The following is a 21,376-nucleotide window of genomic DNA, read 5'->3' on the forward strand; positions in this document are numbered from 1 at the left end:
TTTATATTTGTAAATACGCAGCAGAAGTGTTTCACTTCATACAAAGCAACATTTGACCACGTCGCCTTTGTCCTCTTCTCTCAGAATCTCTCTCCTTTTTTTTTTTCACAACCAAAAATTTCTTTTTTTTCTTCATGCATGCATCAAAAAAAGACACACGATTCTCTCTCTCCAATTACTCCCTTTCCCTCTCATTTTATAGTATTCTTTAACGGCGGCAACTGAGAGAAAGAAGGAGGAGAGAAAGAAGAAGAGTCGAATAATTATACGCCGCGCTGCTCGCGCGAAGAAAATCGCGCGCATATTTATTTATTTATTCGTGATACGATGGGAGAAAAACGAAAAGAGAGCAGGCGTTGGAGGGGGGCAAAATTCGTCCATCAAAACTCTTCTCCTCCACCTTGCAAGTCTGTTTTTCTCTTTTTTTGTGTTCTCCTCTTTTGTGATTACAACACTGAGTTTAACACGGACAGACTTTCGTTTTCGAGGTTTGGCGTTGGAGCCACTCGTTTGGACGCGTGCGCATTAAACTTGCTGGATGGTGTGAACATATCCTCTTCTGAAACGAGCGAAGATTTGGTTTCAAGACTCGACGGTTTAACGCTCACTGTGGCGGCTATTTGGGATCCCGGGTACGTTTCCATCGAAGGGGAAGCGGCGCCGACGCGAACGAGAGACTATCCGGACGTGTATTGTACCGATTGCGGAAGTCAATTGTCGGGGTATAACTTTGACGTTTTCGAAAAGATGGCGTCGCTTGGGAACTTTAAAACGAATTGGACGATATTCGGGGACGTGGATTCGAGCAGAGGGGAAACGTACGAGCAAATGGCTTTGAACTTCACTCGCGACTTTGACGTGAGCGGACAGTGGTGGTCGGATACGGCGAGAAGGCGCTCCATCGGTATCTCTTGCGGATATTATCACACGGACATTACGCGAATATTAACCGTGAGTAAGCAAGCGGGAAGCGGCGGAAAGATTGATTATTTCTCTTTCCTTGCTCCTCTGAGCTGGCAGGTATGGCTCACGCTTATTAGTTTTCTGGTCGGTTACGCTCTTTTGTATTTATTCTTTGAACACCCGCACTTTAATCTACCGACGTTCAAAGCTTCCGCGGCTCGATCGATATTTTTATCGTTCGAATGCTTGACGGGAGGTTTCGTGGCAGAACCTGTGACGAAAACGGGCATGGTGCTTCAATCAGTATTTAGCTTTTGCACGCTTGGTTTCAGCTCATTATATACAGCCGCGTTGACATCTATACTCATCGAGGAAGCGATAAGTACGATGGCTATCAATACGTTGAACGATTTGCAAGAGGCTGGCGGAAGAGCCATCATGTTCACAGGAGACCCGCTGAAGTCTCGAATACTTGCCCAGAATCCTTGGCTTATTGCTACGGATGTCGCTCGAAGTGAAATATTAGCGACGAAGAAAATTGACGATTTGCTCAGTAAGTACGGCTCTCAAGCGGTGATTCTTTCTTCGGCAGATGCGGGTACACTTGTCCAGCAAGCAACTAACTGTGACGCCTCCGCGAATGGTATAGTCTTAGCAGCTGGCGGTGGATTTATTACGAACTATGACGATTGTCATTCGGATATAACACACATCTTTGATACAATCTTATTAGGCATGGAAGCGGATGGCGTATTGGATGAAATATTGAACAAATACAGCACGGATACATGCGATGCAAATGCAAGCGCGAGCAAAATCGATTACACGATTGCGTTAGACAAAACTGCTGGTATATTCATTATCTTATCTTGCGTCGTTGCTCTGCTCTTTTCCATATCGTTTGGGAGAAGGAGGTTTAAATTTCGACACGTCGAGGAGAAGGCGAGCGAAGAAAAGGGAGCCGACGAGAGTAACCTTTAAAAAAGAGGAGATTTCTGAGAATACTTTCACACACACACATACACACACACACAAACACACACGCACACGCGCGCGCGCAAGCGAGTGCGAGTTGCATGTATCATACATGCATTGAATGTGATAATAACGCATGATTCTACTGTAATAAAATATATATAAGAATAAATTTCTACCGGTATTACTATGTGAACATGTTTATTTTTTACTGGGGTGACCTCTTCCTTTTTCATCTTCTTTTTATGCAGAAAGTATAGTACGGCATGGCTTCTTCGACGGCGGTGAACACTTCTTTCGGATAGTCTGCTAGCTCGAAAGATTCGCTCCGTACTGGTGCTTTTAATTCCGTTGAGTTGACGGCGTCGGTGTGCCAGCCGCGGAACTTTTTCCAGGAATCGAGTTCTTTCGGTTCCCACGAAAGCATATTTTTACTGAACGCAATCGAGGAAAACGCACAAATCTGCTTCAGAGTCCCTTCCGGATTAGCCATTAAATCTAAATCAGCGTCCACGACCATATACTTTCCTTTAATCCTATCCAATCTCTCCACAATCTTTTGACACTCTTTGAATCCAGATTCAGACGGATCGAAATATAACGATTCCGCAACTGCATTATTGAGACCTACTCGATAGAAAGATTTCAGCGCATCGCTTGGGTTTCGAACCAGAATGACGTGATGAAAGCTTAGAAGCCATTCATCGGTGCACTTCTCCTCATCGAAATAACAAGAGAGCTCTTTGCATAAATAATATGGTTTTCCTTGCGAGGAATAATCAGTCATCATGAGTTCCATCACGGACGCATACGAGCAACCGCTCGAGGATACGTTTAATGTCTGCTGTCCATTTTTTATCTTTTCGTAATTGTCTGGCGTATTTTCTTTCAAATACGGTTCGGTCAAAAGTTCGTGCATGACCATGATTTTTGGGTGCTGCGCGAAAGCTCGCTCTAAAGCCGTTGAACGTCCTCTCGTGACGCTCCAAACGAGAACTCGACCCTTGGATGAGCTGTCGGTCCTTGGATTGAATAAAGGATAGGAACCACCATCCTCGCACCTCCACGCGCGCACCCCGCTTTCGACGATGAAGACTTCTTTCAAGCCAAGGTTTTCCAACATAGCCGCCACGAAAGGCGCACTTGAACACCTTTGTTCGCCTATAACTGCGCAAGGGGCGCTCATATCAACCCCACGATCTTCAAATATCGCAATATTATGTTCGTTATCAAACGGTCGCAATCGCGAGTGAGGTACATTTATAGAGCTTGGAATGTGACCGGCTCTGTCGACGCCGCCGTTCTTTGAAGAAGGACCAGTCTTCGCCCCCCGGCGCACTTTACCGAGAAACAAAGCTTCCGAGCGCGTATCGATAACTTGAAGTCGCTGCGTCGTTAAATTTTGCAACAAATCATACACCGATGCTATCCTTTCATCGTATATTCCCGAGACCGAGGAAACGCTTCTCCTCGCCTCTTCCTCTTCGTCTTCTTCTTTCGTCGACCCTCGCCTCTTCTTCTTCTTCTCCTCCTTCAGGAGCACTTTTATCGGCCCCGTGTGCCCACATCTTCTGAACACGTGCGCGATGTAAAACGGAACGAATACGGACCTATTTCGTTGTCGACGACGAGCGCGACGACGAGCGTTGTTTTCGTTCTTCTCACTTCTATTAGTATTAGTATCATTGTTATTTGCATCTTTATCTGATGTATTCTTCTCTTCCTCTTCGTCTTCTTCGCTCGTTTCTGCTGGCTCATAAAAAATGATCAGAGTTCTTTCCTCCTCCCGCACTTCCTTGGAACAACTCTTGCTCTCTTCTTCCGTGCTCTGGTTGCTGCTTCCCCCTTGCATTTGTATTTTTTTCAAATACGATTTACTTCGCGCGGTGGTTAAGTTTATTTCGTTTGTGTTCTCGTCGTAGAGCGTATCGGTCAACTCGCGCACGTCGATGCGCGTCGCGTTCGTTATCCTCTCGTCTTCCATCCATCGTCGTTCTGTCTCGTCGTCGTCGTCGTCGTCCTCCTCCTCCTCCTCATCTATTTCTTCTTCCTCGTCGTTAAATTCCTCCTCCTCTTCTTCCACCTCTTCCACGTCTTCCAAGGAGAACGACGACGATGTGTTTTTTTTCGCCAGCGCCCCTTCTTTCGATGCGAGGATGGTAAAAAAACGCAAAGACGATGAGTTGTTGAGAGGAGGCAGATCGGATATAACGCACGTGTTCATTTTCCCCTCCTTTCTGCCGCTTTCTCTCTCCTTCGCTCTCAACGCAAAGCTTTTCGTCTTTCTTAGAGCGCGTTGTTGTTGTTGTTGTGTGTGTCGTTGTTGTCAGAGGAATTTGAAAGAGAAAGAGAGGGAATATATTTCTTTCCGTTTTTCTCAAAAGAGAAAGCTCAAAAGGACTATATGGAGAAACACACCTTTAAAATGCGCTCTCTCTTTTTTTTCCCCTCGCCAACCTTTCCGCGCGGAGGGGATGAAAACAGAGAGATGGAAAGAAAAAACGACGAAACGCGGGAGTGGCGATGGTAGATCGCTCCGTTCGCGATCGTTTTGATCTCGTCTTCGGTCGTCTCGCGTCTCTTTTTGCGTCGTGACCTTTCCTAAATTCTTCTTTTTTTTTTGTCCCCCACTTGATTGACCCCCTGGAGCTCGCGTCCTCTTCTTTTTTTTTTGAGGAGGTTTTTATCAAAAAATAAATATCTCCTTCTTCCCCTTTTTGTTCTGAACAATTTATAAAAACACCGGCCTTTCTTACTCCTTATACTCCTTATATTGCGTCGTGCAAAATTCCTCATTATCACACGCTTCAACGCTTCAGACGCGACCAAAGAATTCACACTCAGTCTACATCGACGGACGGGATACTAATTTGTTCGTTTGAGTTGTTGTCGTTGATCTGCGTTACTCGAGCGCAGTTGTTTATATTTATCGCCTTTACGAAAGCAGCGACGAGAGAGAATTTGGTTCGTTGGAGAACAGATTTGCATAATTATCAAGAACAAAATCGACTTTTAAGAGTAGTCCCAGGGGTTTATAAAAAAGAAGAAGAAAAGAAACGAGGAGAGGAAGTTTCGAACCGTTAAATACGTATATAAAAAGCATACCTCAGGGCTACATTTTTTTGTCGTGTTCATCGTTCCCTGCAATCGAGCGATGATGTCATCTTTCAAGCGAACGCGCGGTTGGTCCCCTCTGGCAGTTACAATTTTGACTGCTTTTTTGGTGCTTTCGGGGACACAATTTATGGTTTCGAAAGCTGCGCAACCGCCGATATGTAAACATTTGACAACGCAAAGACCGCAATGCTTCGATGATACGCACGTATCCAATCGGAATTCTGTTCCAGCTTTTCTCTCTAATTTGCTTGGTTTGCGAAATACGATCAACTTGGAAGTTGTTTGGTGGGAAACACAGGCGATGCAGACGTTCGCGCTCGAGATTTTGCTGAGAGAGAAGCTCGGGTACGAAGTTGAGCTCCACGAATATACCGCGTGGTTAGGTTGCATTGACTCATATGCGACGTACGCAGAAGATAACGGCATAGAGAATGGGCCTTATCCGACCGCGCAGCTCCAATATCTCAATCTTATGCTTGGTAAAAAATCTTTCGATGTTGAACTTTGGACGCAAAGCGGTAAAGCGGGAAGAGATTACGTTACCGATAAGGTGACTCTTGCCAACCCGGCCAAGGTCGCTTTTGATGGCATTCTTGGTCCATCCGCTAGAAACGGCTGGTTCATAAACGCCGCTGCGCTTAAAGGCAAATATTTTGATACGCTTTCTCTCATTCAAGCCAACGGTGGTTTCGATACGACGTCTCCAGTTCATCTCGTGCGTCCATCGGAATTGCCCGTTTTGGATGCTCCAGCTTCTTGGAAAGATGATCATTGTTCGGGCGAAGACCGTAAAAACTTTCAAGGTGGAGTTCTAGACTGCGTGTACTGGACTTGGGAGTCACCGACGGCGAATTGTTGCACTCGACGCAAGAAGGCTGAAGGTAATTGCGGCGGTTTGGACGAGTGCTTTGCGCTCATCGTCGAGAATCCTGGATGGTTACCTCCTACTGAGAAGAATGAGATCCGGGTCATTGCCAGTGCTGCACCGCTCGAGATTGTCTACGCTGGACCGGCGAAGACAAAAACTGTGGTGAAAGTTGCCGAAGATTTGGACAAACCAACAATTTTTTATTGGTGGGAACCAGATCTCTTCATTCAGCCGTACGTGAATGATGCTGGCGTCGTCTCGGATTATCGCTTCGCGCGTGTAAACATGCTCGATGAGATGTTCTGCGCGAACAACCAGTTTGTTGAAGCGGGTTATAGATCTTCTTACTCGACGGCTTTTGCCGCGAACCACACCAGCGCGCCTTGCGATTTTGCGAAAGATATTCTCGAGAAGGCTTCGTATTTACCAGACCGGTTATACTTTCAGGATGCATTTTATTTATTTTCAAAATACAGCGTCACGTTTGAAGAGTCGTGGAATTTGGTGAACCAAACCCAAAATACTTCTCTAATTGCGAAGCGAGACGAAATTTGGACTAATTGGGAAGGCGCCGGCGAAGATGAAAGAATCAATTACAACACCTCTTTATTATACTCCCTCGGAGCGTGCGAGTGGTTAAAACAAAACCCACACTTGTGGCAAGATTATATTGAGCCGAACGAGTATATATTCGATGACATCAAAATCATTTTTATTTGCTTGGTCGTTTTTATCGGGTACGTGCTTATTCAGATGGTATGGATTTACCGTCCAGGTGCGTATTATAACGTGGAGGTTAAGAGATCTCTCGAAGTTTTAGAGGCACACGATGTTGAGCCTTTTACAGCTGGAAAGCCTAAACTTTTGGATGGTGTCGATTTGACAAAAAAACCCGCGGCGGTGTCAAAATCTTCGGCTCGAGTAAACTTCATCGTGAAGGAGATCTCGTGTCGTTCGGATGAAAAGTGCGTCGAGTTTTCGATCGAAAGTAACACTCGCCTTGATAATGTTTACATGACGTGCAAATCGGGACCGCACCGATCTGAGGTTCCAGATTCATGGGGCACAGTTCCTCACGCGGTGCTCAATAAAGATTTTGGGTTCCCATATGCCGCGGAAGGTCAGAACACATCAGTCACCAGAGTTGACGATTATACCTTTAGCTTTTCGGTATCGTCGGGAATTACAAAGTTGAGAGTACCAATCCTGCGGAAAAGTAAGCAATTTTCGCCGTTGAAGGGGTTCCACTTTATACTCCAACCTGGGGAAGTGTTCGGCGATGCCGGCGCCGCGAAAGCTGAAAGTATTTCGACGAAGAAACTAACCTCCATGAATTCTTTTGGTGGATCCAAGAGATCAGGACTCCAAGACTCTTCTTCGTTGAAATATGGTGACGCTTCGATATTCGCGTCCTCGATTCCTGTCTTGTCGATAAAGATATTTCCAAGTGAGCCGTTCATGCACGGTTCGTCTTCCACCGGCTTGGACGTGAAAGGAAAAAGCGCATTTTGGACTTATAATTCTCTCTTCGTATTGATCAAAAATTGTTTAAGTGTCCCTTATATCGCAGGTATGCAGTGGAAATATCAATTAAAGCAAGCCAGTGTTGCGATGTTGGAAACATTTTTGTGGGGATTTCTCTTTCAACTCTTACTCGATGAAGGTTTGATCCTTAAAAAAGCAGATTATTGCATTTTTATTGGATTGGCATTCGCGTTTATCGAGGTTTATAAATTTCACGTTGGTTTGCACTATTTCAATGGAGCTTATATGATCAAGTCGCACTTTGAGCAGCTGTTGTTGCTTAAATATAACATTTTATCTACCGCCGATTTGACGCACATCAACGATTCGGAACCATATTTTCGAGTGACAATTTTCACCGACTGCGAAGCGATTCGCGAAGAATTTTGGAAGCCATTGAACGAAATTTTTGAGCAATTGTTTAGAATGGTTGGCGCTTCTGCGTTTCTTGCCTTTTTATTCCGCGAGAATATGGGCATGCTCTTTATGAAGCTTATTTATGGGATCCCGTACGGTTTCTTGGGATTCTCTCTCATTTTCTTGTTTTTCAGATGCTCCCGTGGCTTGAAAATCGGCTTGGACGAGGACAGGCTCGAAGTGATAGTGTACTCTGGAGCACACGTTATTCTGCACAATACTCTTTTGGTGCGAGAGTTAAGAAGTGTCATCGATTTTTGTTCTCTCCAGTACGACAGACTTTGGTTCCAGTTGAACGGCGGCATCTTTGAGCGTTGGTATCATCTCTACTACAACACCTGGATGATGCAAGGTTGCTTAGTTTGCGTTACCGCCGTCTTTTATGCGTTGCCTACCAAATTTTTGAAAGACTACGATGGTGATCAAGGCAAAGTCACGGTTGGTGAATATCTTGTTTCTTTGACCGCCATGATTCAACTTTTGACCGGTTGCGTTCAGATCTTTGTTTGCAGTTCATCCGTTCTCGAAGTTTTATCCAAAGTCGAGCACATTGCGGAACTTTTGAACTTCCAAAGTTCGGAAGAGAAGAGAATCTGTAATATACCAATGAACGAAGATGGTATGCGCGATCATGAAGGATCTTGTATTACTCTGTCCGATGGCGTGCCTCTCTTGGTGTTCGAGGACGTATCAGTCGCGTACGCTTCGAGAAGTATTTTTGAAAATTGCTCTTTAGTGGACCGATCTTCCAGAAAAGTCAGTGACGTTCGAACGGGTGGTATAATCGGAGTCTTAAGAAATTCTGACGGCTCTTCCAGAACTCTCATGAATCTCTTGATGAGAGAGGAAATTTCGACAACCGGTAAAGTTGGAATTTCGCCGACGCTTTTCGCCTGTCGGGTGAACTCCGAACATGGCGCTTTCGTGCAATCTGCAAGTTTGCGCTCGAACTTAATACTAAACGCTGAATCTCGCGTGAGAGACTTAGCTGAATATTCGGAAGAAAACTCTCTGTTTTTGAATCAAATCCGAAGTTATGATTCTCGAAAAATCTGGGATATCTGCAAATTCGTTGGCCTGAGTTCCGTCGTCATCGGAAGCGTACATGAATCGAACTGGTCCGAGGTTACTTTGGATTCGCTCTTGGCTTTGTTGGATCATAATGATCTCATCAAAATTAGGCTCGTGAGAGCGTTGCTCGCGCTTCCTGAAGTGCTCGTTTTGGACGAAGTCGGCGATGATATGTCTGTACAAGACTTGCAAGAAATGCACAAAGTATTGGTCGCGTACTTGGAGTATAAGATTCCCGGCGTTGATGATACGGAAACCTGCAAGTTGCTCCGAAAAGTTGCCAACGTGCCGCGGACGATCATATGGTCTGGATTTAAGAGAACTTTACAACCGTACGTGGACGCGAAGAACTTCATGCTCGTCGTCAAAGACTCTTCGAAGATTATCTTCACAGCCCCCGACGGTGCATGGTAAAAAAAAAGGAAAATTTTGTACACATAATCATGCAGCGCAGCTAAAACGAAGGCGACGGCAATGATTTCGACGACGAGGATACGAACAACCAGGAATGGATTGACCTCCTCCTATTTATTATTCCTATTTATTGCACTTCTTTAATATAATACACTTTAATACTTTATTTAATGCGAAAAACGTCCAAAGAAACAAACAACAAAAATTTATTTAAAGGTGACTCACTCGGATCCTCCCTCCCCCGTTTATGTGTCTCATCTCATATAATCCTCTTTCTCTCTCTCCTTCAACGTTTTAATTCTTCACTTTTCACTTTCTCTCTCTGTATTGCCCCCTCCCCACCGCGTTTGGAATAACGATATATATCTATCACATCACATCAACTCGAGAGTAATATACGCGCACCACAAACAGGCTCCCGAAGATGTCGGCCCCGCCTCCTGTGAAAGGAAAAAAAGTGATCGTCATAATCGGCGCCGGTCTTTCCTCCGTCGCGTTGGTGAAAGCTTTACGCCGAGGCGACTCGACGATTTCCAAAATCATCATTCTCGAAGCGAAAGATGACATCGGTGGGACCTGGAATCCTAAACAGTGTTACCATAATCTCCAAACGCACGGTGTCAGAGCTGGATTTTCGTTACTTCCCTGGGATCGATTCGATTCGCCGTACGATCACGCGCACCATAAAGATGTCCACGGCGCGATGAAAAATTTGTTCCGGAAAGAGAACGTCGTCGTCGTCGAGGGTGCGCAACACCAAAATTTTGGTCAAAATTCCAACGGCAACGAAGAAGAAAAAGAAGAAGAAAAAAGCAACGCGGAGAAAAATATGACCACGGAAAAAAGAGTCGAAGTTACGGTGTATCTTTCCACGCGCGTGAAGTCTATGGAGATGGTTCAAACGACCTCTTCGTCCTCCTCGCGAGTGAAACTCAACGTGCTCTGCACTAAATTTTCGGAGGCGGACAAAGACGAAGAAGAGCGAGCGCTCTTTGCAGATTTTGTGATATACACCGGAACGACGCATCAACCGAAAGTGCCTGAATTTGCTCAAGGTAAGAATAAATACACAGGTGAGATTCTTGCAGCAGCTGATGTTTCATCGAACAAATTCGATGAAATTCTGGAGCGAAAGCATAAAGTTGTCGTACTCGGCGGTTCTAAAGCCGCCATGGATACGGTTTGGAATTTTAATCAGCGAGGCTACACGTCTTTTGTGTGGTTGTTTAGAAAGACGTATTGGGGAACGAACTTTTCTTACTTTCAGAGTTCTTTCATCAACAAATCGTCTCTATTCGCGCGATGGCGAAAAGTTCTTCAATATGTGTTCATGAAAGTTCGATTGGATTTTGATATGTCGCGATCGAGTTGGCTCTCTCGAGTCGGTTTGTTTATTCTCGCAAAAGTTGGTTATCTTTTGAATCCTTTCGATGCGACTACGTATGATCTCGGTAACTTTCACGGCGCAATCATTGAACCAGAGCGAATGCAGCCGTACCGGAAATCTTCTCATTTGCGCGGAGAGATTGGTTATCTAGAAGGGAAAAAGCTTTACACCACGAAAGGATTAGGGGTTGACGCAGATGTCATCATCTGCTGCACTGGATACGACAATCCTAAAGCTCCTATTTTATTCCCAAATGGCACGAAGTTTTTTGCACACGAGGAATCCGGAGATAAGTTTTGGAAAGGCATGGTGACACCAGCAATTCCTCACGTTCTTTTCATGAACACTTTCTCCTTGGGGAATATTTTACATGACGCGACGACGGTTGGTCATTGGCTTCGCTCGTGCTATTTTCCGCAACTCTTTGACAAGCCGATCGAGTCGACAAAATCTATAATTCAGAAAGGATTAGACGCGCAAAACGAGGAGATGAAGAACACAAAGTGTCGTTCGTATAATTTATGGAATTCTTTCGACCGACCGGTTCAATACATGTATTATTGCGGAAGAACATTTGAGAAGGAAATTTACGAGGCAGATTTATTATCCTGTTCGGGAAAAAGTGGGGGAATTTCCATTTCTTCGCCTATACGAAGATGGATGTATAGCTGGAGTTGCGCCAGCTTTCTCTTGGCGGATGACACGAATGTAAATTAGCTAGCTGCGCGTGTATTTATTACAGATTCTATTTATACATACCTTGATTACCCAAATCTTTCATCATCCTTCAGTTTGTCCGCTTTCCTTTGCGCGAGATTTTGAAGCGACGCCATCCGCAACTTGATGCAGTTTTGAGAGCACGCTAACACCAACTAACACGGCACTTCCGAGAACAAAGATGCCAGAAATGCGAAATAAGCCAACTTGATACTTCGATTTTGGACTTTCCGTTTTGATCACGGACGTGCATTTTTTATTCGCGTAGGAAGCCGTGATGTAATCGAGCGTTCCATCGGACTCCATGGTCATCAGGAGCGAATCAAAAACAAAATTTAAATCCGAAAGGCAATCATCGTAACTCGTAATGAATCCTCCTCCCGCGGATATGGCCACGCCGGAGACTATGACGTCACAGAGATCTGAATTCTGCGCCACGGTCAGCGCGTCCGGCGCCGAAAGAATGACCACCTGTGAGCCGTATTTATCGAGCAAAGCGCGAAAATCGGTGGTATTTAAGATTTCACCCCTAGAAACATCTTCCGGGATGAGCCAAGGGTTTTGCGCTAATATGCGTGACTTGAGCGGATCGCCCTCAAACATTATCGCTTTACCACCGGCGGCGCGCAATTCGCTCATCGTTTTGATCGTACCGGAAGTATTGGCGTCCTCGATGAGAATAGAAGTTAAACTCGCGCCGTACAGTGCAACAACTATTAAGCGGAGAAATCCGTAGGAGCCTTGAACGAGCTGACCTAAATGCGTGCGTGGATCGTGAGCATCACCTCCGCACGCAAATCGGCACCAAGTGTTCCACAACGAGCGGCACAACTCGTCTTTAAAATTTACTCGCTTCGAATCGGTGTGAAAATCGTGCTCGATGTACACCAACGCGGTTGAAACCAAAAGAAACGCCGCGAATAGCACCAACCAAATGTATGACTGAAACGGAGCGAAAAGCATGAGCAGCGAGAAGGTATCTGAACCGGTAGTTTCGAGCACGGTGAGCATTCGAGTGACGTCCGTGTGATAATATCCGCAAGAGACGCCGATGGAGCGCCTTCTCGCCGTATCCGACCACCACTGTCCGCTCACGTCAAAGTCTCGAGTGAAGTTCAAAGCCATTTGCTCGTACGTTTCTCCTCTGCTCGAATCCACGTCCCCGAATATCGTCCAATTCGTTTTAAAGTTCCCAAGCGACGCCATCTTTTCGAAAACGTCAAAGTTATACCCCGATAATTGACTTCCGCAATCGGTACAATACACGTCCGGATAGTCTCTCGTTCGCGTCGGCGCCGCTTCCCCTTCGATGGAAACGTACCCGGGATCCCAAATAGCCGCCACAGTGAGCGTTAAACCTTCCAACCGCGTGTTGAAATTTGCGTTTACTGTGTCGTTGACGTTTTCTAACAAATTCATTCCGCACGCGTTTATTCTGTTCGATGTTGTTGTTGTTTCTTCTTCTCCTCTCACTTCTTTCACAGTATCACAGACGAAGAAGAACACGAAGAAAAACAACAAAAATATCAAAGAAGAAGAAGAAGAAGAAGAAGAAGAGGAGGAAAGAAAACCATAGATTCCTCCCCCCCTTTTCTTGCCATCAAAATTTCCTCGTTGCTTTCTTTTCAGACGAGAACGACTCCCACTCTCACCACTACCACCACTACCACCACCACCACCACCGCAAGATCTGCTCGTCGTCTTTAAAAAACTTCTTTCGTCCTCGTCTTTATTAAAGCGGCAGCACGAGCAGCGCAATTCTTCTTTGCAATTTCGGCGCATTATTATTTTCGTTTCGTTTGGTTCTGTTCTAAAAGGTGTGTGTTTTTGTGGGGACACTTTTTTCATTTTTTCGCAAACAAAAAACAAAAGGAAAAAAAAAGTCGAACCGACGACACAAAAAAGCAAGAAAAAGACAGTTTGGATAAAAAAGAATGAAGCTTTTGTTGTCCCCGTCTTCCTCTTTGAAGAGCGGCCCCGGCGCGGCAATGATGACCGCGAAACTCCTCCTTCGAGGAAGACGTTCTCAGCATCAGCATCATCGCGTCGTTCGGAGGATACCGGTGTTGGTTTCAACGTCTTCTTCAGGCAGTACTACTTTTTCTGACAACGAGTGCGATTGCGGTTTTTGTCCTTCGTGGGGAATGCGGATGATTAAACCTCCTCTTTCTTTTAACAGAATTCAACAGCAACAGCAAAGCAGATACTCATCATCATCATCATCATCGTCTACCAAATCCTCGTCCAACGATGATTCTCTTTACGAAAGGAAAAAGTTATCCTCGATTGAACCACCAACCGTGGCGAAAGAGTTGGTGGAGTATTTGAACAAGTCTTGGACGGCATTTCACGCGACGAAAAACGCGGAAGAGATGCTCAAAAAAGCAGGTTTCGTAAAACTGGACGAGGACAAGAGTTGGTCGTCGTCGAGTTCGAATTCGAATTCGAATCCACCGTTGAAACCGAACGGGAAATATTATGTGGTTAGGAATCAAAGTTGCATCGTGGCGTTTTGTTTGGGTGGAGAGTACGTCCCGGGCGATGGGTTTCACATCATCGCCGCGCATACCGATTCGCCGTGTCCCAAACTGAAACCAGTCTCCAAGCGGAAAGAACGCGCCGGGTGCATAGGCGTCGGCGTGCAACCGTACGGGGGAGGATTGTGGCACACGTGGTTCGATAGAGATTTAAGTGTTGCCGGGAGAGTTTTGCTGAAGAAGAACGACGGTCGAGTCCAAAGCGAGTTGGTGAAGATTGAGCGCCCGATCGTGAGAATACCGTCGCTGGCTATACACTTGGATCGAGAAATCAACCAGTCTGGTTTTAAACCAAACTTGGAGACGAACTTTGCGCCCATCTTGGCCACGGCAATTAAAGCCGAACTCGAAGGTTTCAATAATAACAGAGAGAATAAAAACAAGGACGCCAACAACGATAACAGCAGCAGTTCTAGCGGAGGTGAAACGATGCATCATCCTATCATTCTCGCCATACTCGCCGAGGAGTTGAAGTGCGAACCGGAAGACATCATCGATTTTGAACTCAACGTGTGCGACACGCAAAAGTCTCAAATAGGAGGAGCGACGAACGAATTCATATTTAGTGGAAGACTCGATAACTTGTGCTCTTCTTTTTGCGCTTTGAAAGCGCTCATAGACGCCTCGAAGGATTCGTCTTTGAAGAAACACAAAGGGGCGCGCGCCATCGCTTTATTTGATAACGAGGAAGTTGGATCCGTATCGACAAGCGGCGGCGGCGGTACGGTTATGATTGAAGCCATTAAACGTGCGACTCTGAGTAGTAACAGTAGTAACAGTAGTAACAGCAGTGGAGGAGAGAGTGATGTCATCGAACAATGCCTCGCGAAATCGTTCCTCGTCAGCGCGGACATGGCGCACGCCATCCATCCAAACTACACGGAAAAGCATGAAGAACAACATCAACCGTTATTTCACAAAGGCGTTGTCGTCAAGCACAACGCCAACCAACGGTACGCGACGACCGCACTCACCGCGTACATGTTTCGAGAATGCGCTAAACTCAGTGGTATCCCTACCCAAGAGTTTGTCGTGAAAAACGACATGGGCTGCGGATCCACCATCGGTCCAATCGTCAGCGCGCAAACCGGCATCCGAACCGTCGACGTCGGCGTGCCGCAGTTATCCATGCACTCTGTTCGAGAAATGATGGGCACCGAAGACGTGGACATATGCCATAAACACTTCTTGGCGTTTTACGAGAACATTGCCAAAGTGGATGCCAACGTTCAGATGTCCAGTTAGTCAAGAACTGATGCGAGAGACTTTGTATAATAAATATGAACAAAACTCGTTACAAAAAACGCACTCGTGCTTTGTACTCTTTGAACGGATCTTCGCGTAATGTTGAAGACGTTTTCTTCATCATCATCATCCCTGAACCACCGTTACTCGTCGAGAAGCATCGTCCTCGTCGGCGAAAACAAAAGGCACTCGCGTCCTCGTTCTCGTCCTCGTCGTCGTTCAATTCTTCTCGTACACGCGAAGAAAAAAAGCGGATTCGCCGCCGAGTTGATGAAAAAAAAAGAGGAGGACGACGACGACGATGACGGCCCAAGCACGAGTACTAGTAAAACGAACGAAAACGAACGGTGTCCGTGCGGCTCTTCTAGCTCTTACAAGTCCTGTTGCCGCCCGTATCACGATTTGGAACGATATCCACCCGACCCGGTGACTCTGATGAAATCTCGATTTTCAGCCTACGCCAAAGGCAAAGCGAAATACGTCGTTATGACCACGCACTCGGAAAATGAAATCAAAAAAGACGGGAGCAAAACAAAGAGCGGAGTGAAAGTGAGCACGTTAGAAGCGGACGTGATCGCGACGTGCGAAAAAGTTGAATTTTATGGATTGAAAATCGCCAACGAGAAGAAGAAGAACGAGACGGAACATCTGGTTTCTTTCAGTTATAACTGCCGTGTGCGAGGTCAAAAAGGTTTCGATCGAGGCAGAGAGGAGACGCAGTCGGAGCTGTCCACGTTTAGGAAAGAGGAAGACGGGAAATGGTATTTTCTTGATGGGATTCAAGGCGCTTGATTGTCGCGTTTTGCTTCTGTGTATTATGATAAACTATTTCTAACATTTACTATCGCTACTACTACTACTACTATCACCATCATCGTCATCATCAAGCGACTGCTTCCCAGCCTCCGGAAAACATGCACGCGTCCGCCCCACCTTTACACTTCAAGCGTTGACTCGTATCGGTTTCGCACGAAAGCAAAGCTGTGTTCTCGCCTTGCGAATGTGACAACGAAGGATAGCAACACGTGGCCGGCCACGGGAATGCTCGAAAATTCTTACCGATGCCTACATTTTTCAAGCCCGAGTTTCGTTGCCAACGCAACATTGCTCTTTCAAATCCAAACTCTTTTAAACCTTTCGCTCTTTCGAGAACGAACTTTGCATCTTTCTCGTCGAAAAACTCAAACTTATTCATCGCTTCTTCGATGCGCATATTCGCGAGTTCACTTAAACACGTGTCTAATTTGTCCCCGAATGAGTTTTTGCCCAAGAATCCATCTCTCGCGTGACACCTGTAATCCAACATCACGCTCAAGCTTACCGAGGTTTTTACTCTCCTCGCATCTGCGTCGCCGTTTACGTGTGAGTTAGAAAATCTCGCAATGCTGAACTTTTCGCTCCCTGGTATGAATACCGACTCCGTCACGCACGCTCTCCAACCGCGTCCAAACATTTGATCGTTATCTATGAATGTCATTTTCGAATACGTTTCGTTCACCACGTCGATGAATATATTTTCACCGTGTCGATCGCATTGACCTAACAAAGCATCCATCACCGCCGCTTTCACGACAGACTCGTGATCGACGTTCGCCAACGCGTCGCGAGCGCCAATCGGGTCACTTTTCACCAGCCGTCCATCTAATTGCGTGATTGAAATTCCCGGCGCGATAGACATGAATAGCGCGTCCGTTTCTATCTTTCGAGTATTGCTGGGATGCACGCTCTTCACGCGCTCTGTCCAGTGTCGCACGGAAATTTCCGACGCGTCGCAATAATCGAGAATCTTTTGCATCGTCACTGAATTCCGCATCGTTCTCACGGCTTTCGTGCGCTGCGGCGACGTCGCGTCTACGATTACGTTTCCTTCTTTTCGATAGCACACGTCGGCGCCGCCTTGATCCACCGTCGCGCCGTCCGGTTTCTTTTTTTCTCCCACGCACCACATCTTTGCAATCGCCCACTCCTCGTCTTCTTCGTCGCTCTTCGTCGTCGTCGTCTTCTTCTCTCTCCTTTTCACTTTCACCAGCGTCGCCGGCGATGCGCCTATTTCCGGTTCGTACGTCTTATTTTTCATCGTCACCGTTCTCACCATCTCTTTCAAAACGTGCGTGCACCCGAAGCACACGTCGCACTTCTTGCCGTTTTCCGCGAGCTCTTTCGCTTTGGCGTTGTCGTGCCCTTCGTCAGAGGACGAAGAAGAAGAAGATAAAGAGGAACGGCGAAAACGCTCGTTTTTGTCCGCTCCTCTTTCTTCAATACTTTCTTCAAAACCTTTGTCTTCTTCTTCTTCCGATACAGTCGCGCATCTTTGGCACGTCCCGCACGACGCGGCGAACGACGATTCAGACGACGAACCCGAAGGCGCTTTCGCCACCACGAAAACGACCAAATCCTCCTCCTGAAGAAGAAGAAGAAGAAAAACAGCACACAACAAAAGAAGAAGAAGAAGAATCAGCTTTTGCGATGATCGTTTTTGTCGTCGTCGTCGTCCCATCATTTTTATCATCATCATCATCATCAGTAGTGGTGGTGGTATACTCGTCGCGCGCGCATCGTGAAAGACATCCTCATCGTCTCAGCTCTCAACAAAGGCAGTCAGTTGTTGTAGAGAAAAATGTGGATTTTCGATGAAAAAAGTGTCTCCTCTCTCTGCTCTGCTTCTGCTCATCATCGTCTGCTTTTATTGCGAAAAAGAGGAGGATGATGATAAAAAAATCTCTCTTTTTTTCTCCTCTGTCTGTGTTTTCTTCCGCTCTCTTCGAAAAAGAGGGCGTGTGCCACTTTTGTAGAAAAGGATACGTTTTTACGGGGAAGAAAACCACAGATAAACACGCACACTCACGTAAGAGCGTTTCAGAACAGACACGACGCACTTTCAGTACTACTTTCAGTACTTTTGTTGGCGCTGTTTTTAGAAGATATACGGTGTTTCTTCAACCTCCTCGCGCGATGAAGACGACGACGACCTGCTTTTGCATCGTCCTCGTGATGATGTCAGGGGGCGTGTGGCGGCCGACGACGACGAGTTCGCGAGGTGGATTTTTTTTACTCGGTGCGGAAGCGGCGGAGTTAGAGATTGGTTGGGATGGGTTGGTGTATACCGTCGACGACGATTCGACTATAAAAGAAGATAAAGATTTTGACGGCGTGACGAAAACGATCGGACCGTATTATCTCTCCGAGCGCGCGCAGCACATCAAAGACGAGTTCATCGTACCGTACGACTGGGATGATTATTTGCAAGATTTTGAATCGTACATGGATGAATTTTGCGAAGCTTCTGGTGGCGACGATTGGACTAAGTTTACTGGCTACGCGTTCACGCCATCTAATGGTGGCACGAGAGTTACTTCGGATAAGTTCATGACCAAATACTTGACGGACACCATCACTGCCGCCAAGGCGGGGACTGCGCCAGCCGACGGAGCCCTCGAAAAGGTTGAAAAGACGGTCAAGGACATGTGCGGAATTCACGCCGTTTTGCGCTATTTGTACTTGGGCTACGCTACGGGTAACGATGATACCAACTGGGATAGAGCTGCGGCGGTGTATTACGGCCAAAATAAACTTGGATCTCTTTATCATCGCTCGGAGTATTTGGGTGGACAATTTGGTACGACGTCGGGCGGCAACTCTGCTACGAATGTAAAGATCAACGCAGCTTTTAGACAAGGCAAACAATCTACGTCGACTGCGACGAAAGCTGAAAAGTACGAGATTATTGAGCACCAAATGCGCATCGTGTACGCGCAAGGTATCATTAAGTACGCGCTTCAAATGGACCACGCAATTGCCGAAAAAACGGCGACGGCGTACATGGAAGCGCAAGCGGAAGGTCAAGCATTCGCTCGTATTCTCGCACCATGGGTAAACGGATACTCGCAGAACAATGCGACGGCGTTAGAAGCAATGTTTGACACGTCTAAAGTTCCGCGAGGGTACGCGCATTACAACTACTGCGCGGCAAAAGCGATTTTGCAATCGGACATCAACGGCGGGATTTCTGACGAAGAGATTGGAACTTACGACCACATGGATGAGATTATCTGTCCGACAATCGACGCGCATATGAGCAATTTGCAAAGAAGTGGTACGGATACATACACGCCGCAATCCATTGTCGGTCCAGACTTGTCCGTTTCGCAGGCGGTTTCGCAAGTGAAAACGTTGCTCGGGGACTCGTCCGACTACGCGACCATTAAGGAAACGTACACTGAGTTGGGATTACGCGCGTTGGCTGATACCGATCACACGGGCGAGCCTGTTTGGAACGCTTTCAAGGCGCACTTTGGTTCTGCCACGTGGATTTCTGACTTTGTCGATCTAATCTGCGATGGCACGACTTTATCTTCGCACCCGGGCGCGAGAGCGGAACTGCTCGAAAAGACCGTCATGGACGCGTTGCAAGTGCAAGCGATCATCAGCGATCTCTATCAAGGCTACTCGAACGACGACCAGGATAAATGGGACCAAGGTGCGGCGAAGTTTCACGGCGCCGGCGACAGTTACGACTCCACCGTCTTTGCGCGCGGCGACAAGAGAGCGGCCAACTACAACACCCCGCAATCGGGTACTACTGTCGCGAAAGCGAACAGTGCCATCGCGACTGCCTTGGTCTCGGGTAAAACTGAGGCCAACTACAACACGGTGTTGAAAAACATCAAAATTATCTACGCGCAAGCTACTATTCGATACGCGTGGCTTATCGATCGCGACGTTGTTGAAGGCACCGATTATCGCGAACACCAGGCGGAAGGGTTGGCGTTTTTCAGAGTCATTGCGCCGTGGGTCAAATCTATCGACAGCTCCGGTTACGATACCGTATCTCAAATCTTCGACACGACGAAGAGGCCGTTTTCAGTCATTGGTCACTCGTATTGTCTCGTTGAACAAATCATTACGGATGCTTTATCCATCTCCAATTCGGACTTGGGCTCCTTGGAAGACGCTACTTCTTTGGCTTCGTGTTCAAACGTGGCAACTTCGAAGGTCATCTCCGAAGGTGACACTACGCTTTTCACGGCAACGACTGATATTGGCGCTTCTTTAGAGACGTCCAATCTCGTTTCTGACGTCAAAGCTATCCTCGATGTTACCTCGCCAAACTTTGCCGCGATCAAGGCAAAATACAGATCGGACGGTTTGCGCGGCATGGCGGACGCGGACAGATCTGGCGAGCCCGCGTATAATCTCTTTTACGCTTATTACGCCTCGAAGACGTGGATTTCAGATTTCCTCTATCGCGCAACTGATGGCACGGCGACGTCTAATTCAGAACCGGCACGATTGGAGGCGGTTGAGAAAACTATGTGGGACGCGACCATGGTGAACGCGATTGCGTCCGACCTCTATCGAGGCATCTCGGACAAGAATGCGTGGGACGCTGCGGCGGCGAAATATTTCGGAAAAGCAACGACGCGATCGACGACTATTTACGGGCGCGCGAATAAGCGCGCGGCGAATTTTGGAACCTTAAGTTCGGATGGAGTTACGGCCAAGGTGAACGCCGCGATATCCGCCGCGTTCATATCTGGACAAAGCCAAAACAACCACGACATCATCTTGAAATCAATCAAGACTATCTACGCGCAGTGTGCCGTTAGATACGGTTTGATGTTAGACCAAGACGTGGCCAGTGGAGCAGATTACCGCGAGCATCAAGCGGAGGGATGGGCATTCTGGAGAGTCCTCGCGCCGTGGGTATCGGAAGTCGATTCGAGCGGAGCGCAAGTTTTGGATTACATGTTCAACACGGCGACGACGCCGAACCACGCGAACCACTACTGCTTTGCGGTGAATGTGGTAAAGAATTTGAACATAGCCGCGGACGACATGGGTGTCCACGAAGGCGCGCCGTCTCTCGATAGTTGCGTTGGTATCGAACCGACAATTATCGGAGCGACGCCTTCCTCTGGCTTTACCCACTTTGCGGCGAAGAGCATGTTTTTCGTGTACTTTGCGGCGACATTCTTGGTAGCTTCCTTGGCTTTGTGTGCGCTTTAATATAACAACAACAACAACACTGAAAAGTATACGACGAACAAAACGGAACGATTAAATAGGAAAGATGGAACAAATACGAAAGTGAGTACTCGTACTATTATAGGAAGGGATTGGTAATAATGCAATCTCTCTCATTTTTTTATTCACACACAATATCAAACTAATGAGACACACAAACACCAACATACAAATTCG

General features: G+C 46.7%; 9 protein-coding genes across 9 annotated transcripts; 6 read left to right on the plus strand and 3 right to left on the minus strand.

Moving 5' to 3' along the window:
* Nucleotides 1-327: 327 nt before the first annotated feature.
* On the plus strand, nt 328-1,884 carry Bathy06g00270 (unnamed protein product; the record flags this gene model as incomplete). The annotated part of the gene is made up of 1 exon (XM_007512719.1): nt 328-1,884. One exon carries the CDS (start codon nt 328-330, stop codon nt 1,882-1,884), a length of 1,557 nt encoding a protein of 518 aa, XP_007512781.1.
* Nucleotides 1,885-2,110: 226 nt separating this feature from the next.
* On the minus strand, nt 2,111-4,102 carry Bathy06g00280 (COG1064: Zn-dependent alcohol dehydrogenases (ISS); the record flags this gene model as incomplete). The annotated part of the gene is made up of 1 exon (XM_007512639.1): nt 2,111-4,102. The coding sequence occupies one exon, from the start codon at nt 4,100-4,102 to the stop codon at nt 2,111-2,113; it is 1,992 nt and encodes a 663-aa protein (XP_007512701.1).
* Nucleotides 4,103-5,032: 930 nt separating this feature from the next.
* On the plus strand, nt 5,033-9,289 carry Bathy06g00290 (unnamed protein product; the record flags this gene model as incomplete). The annotated part of the gene is made up of 1 exon (XM_007512545.1): nt 5,033-9,289. The coding sequence occupies one exon, from the start codon at nt 5,033-5,035 to the stop codon at nt 9,287-9,289; it is 4,257 nt and encodes a 1,418-aa protein (XP_007512607.1).
* Nucleotides 9,290-9,713: 424 nt separating this feature from the next.
* Bathy06g00300 (unknown protein) lies at nt 9,714-11,393 on the plus strand (the record flags this gene model as incomplete). The annotated part of the gene is made up of 1 exon (XM_007512296.1): nt 9,714-11,393. The coding sequence occupies one exon, from the start codon at nt 9,714-9,716 to the stop codon at nt 11,391-11,393; it is 1,680 nt and encodes a 559-aa protein (XP_007512358.1).
* A 63-nt stretch (nt 11,394-11,456) lies between these two features.
* Nucleotides 11,457-12,812, minus strand: Bathy06g00310 (glutamate-gated ion channel neurotransmitter receptor family; the record flags this gene model as incomplete). The annotated part of the gene is made up of 1 exon (XM_007512343.1): nt 11,457-12,812. One exon carries the CDS (start codon nt 12,810-12,812, stop codon nt 11,457-11,459), a length of 1,356 nt encoding a protein of 451 aa, XP_007512405.1.
* A 515-nt stretch (nt 12,813-13,327) lies between these two features.
* Nucleotides 13,328-15,175, plus strand: Bathy06g00320 (predicted protein; the record flags this gene model as incomplete). Its single annotated transcript, XM_007512630.1, has 1 exon — nt 13,328-15,175. One exon carries the CDS (start codon nt 13,328-13,330, stop codon nt 15,173-15,175), a length of 1,848 nt encoding a protein of 615 aa, XP_007512692.1.
* Nucleotides 15,176-15,274: 99 nt separating this feature from the next.
* Bathy06g00330 (SEC-C motif domain protein) lies at nt 15,275-15,967 on the plus strand (the record flags this gene model as incomplete). Its single annotated transcript, XM_007512575.1, has 1 exon — nt 15,275-15,967. The coding sequence occupies one exon, from the start codon at nt 15,275-15,277 to the stop codon at nt 15,965-15,967; it is 693 nt and encodes a 230-aa protein (XP_007512637.1).
* A 91-nt stretch (nt 15,968-16,058) lies between these two features.
* Bathy06g00340 (predicted protein) lies at nt 16,059-17,675 on the minus strand (the record flags this gene model as incomplete). Its single annotated transcript, XM_007512466.1, has 1 exon — nt 16,059-17,675. The coding sequence occupies one exon, from the start codon at nt 17,673-17,675 to the stop codon at nt 16,059-16,061; it is 1,617 nt and encodes a 538-aa protein (XP_007512528.1).
* Nucleotides 17,676-18,127: 452 nt separating this feature from the next.
* On the plus strand, nt 18,128-21,181 carry Bathy06g00350 (predicted protein; the record flags this gene model as incomplete). Its single annotated transcript, XM_007512523.1, has 1 exon — nt 18,128-21,181. One exon carries the CDS (start codon nt 18,128-18,130, stop codon nt 21,179-21,181), a length of 3,054 nt encoding a protein of 1,017 aa, XP_007512585.1.
* Nucleotides 21,182-21,376: the final 195 nt, after the last annotated feature.

Source organism: Bathycoccus prasinos, assembly GCF_002220235.1.
Source record: "Bathycoccus prasinos genomic : Chromosome_6".
Taxonomy (NCBI): domain Eukaryota; kingdom Viridiplantae; phylum Chlorophyta; class Mamiellophyceae; order Mamiellales; family Bathycoccaceae; genus Bathycoccus; species Bathycoccus prasinos.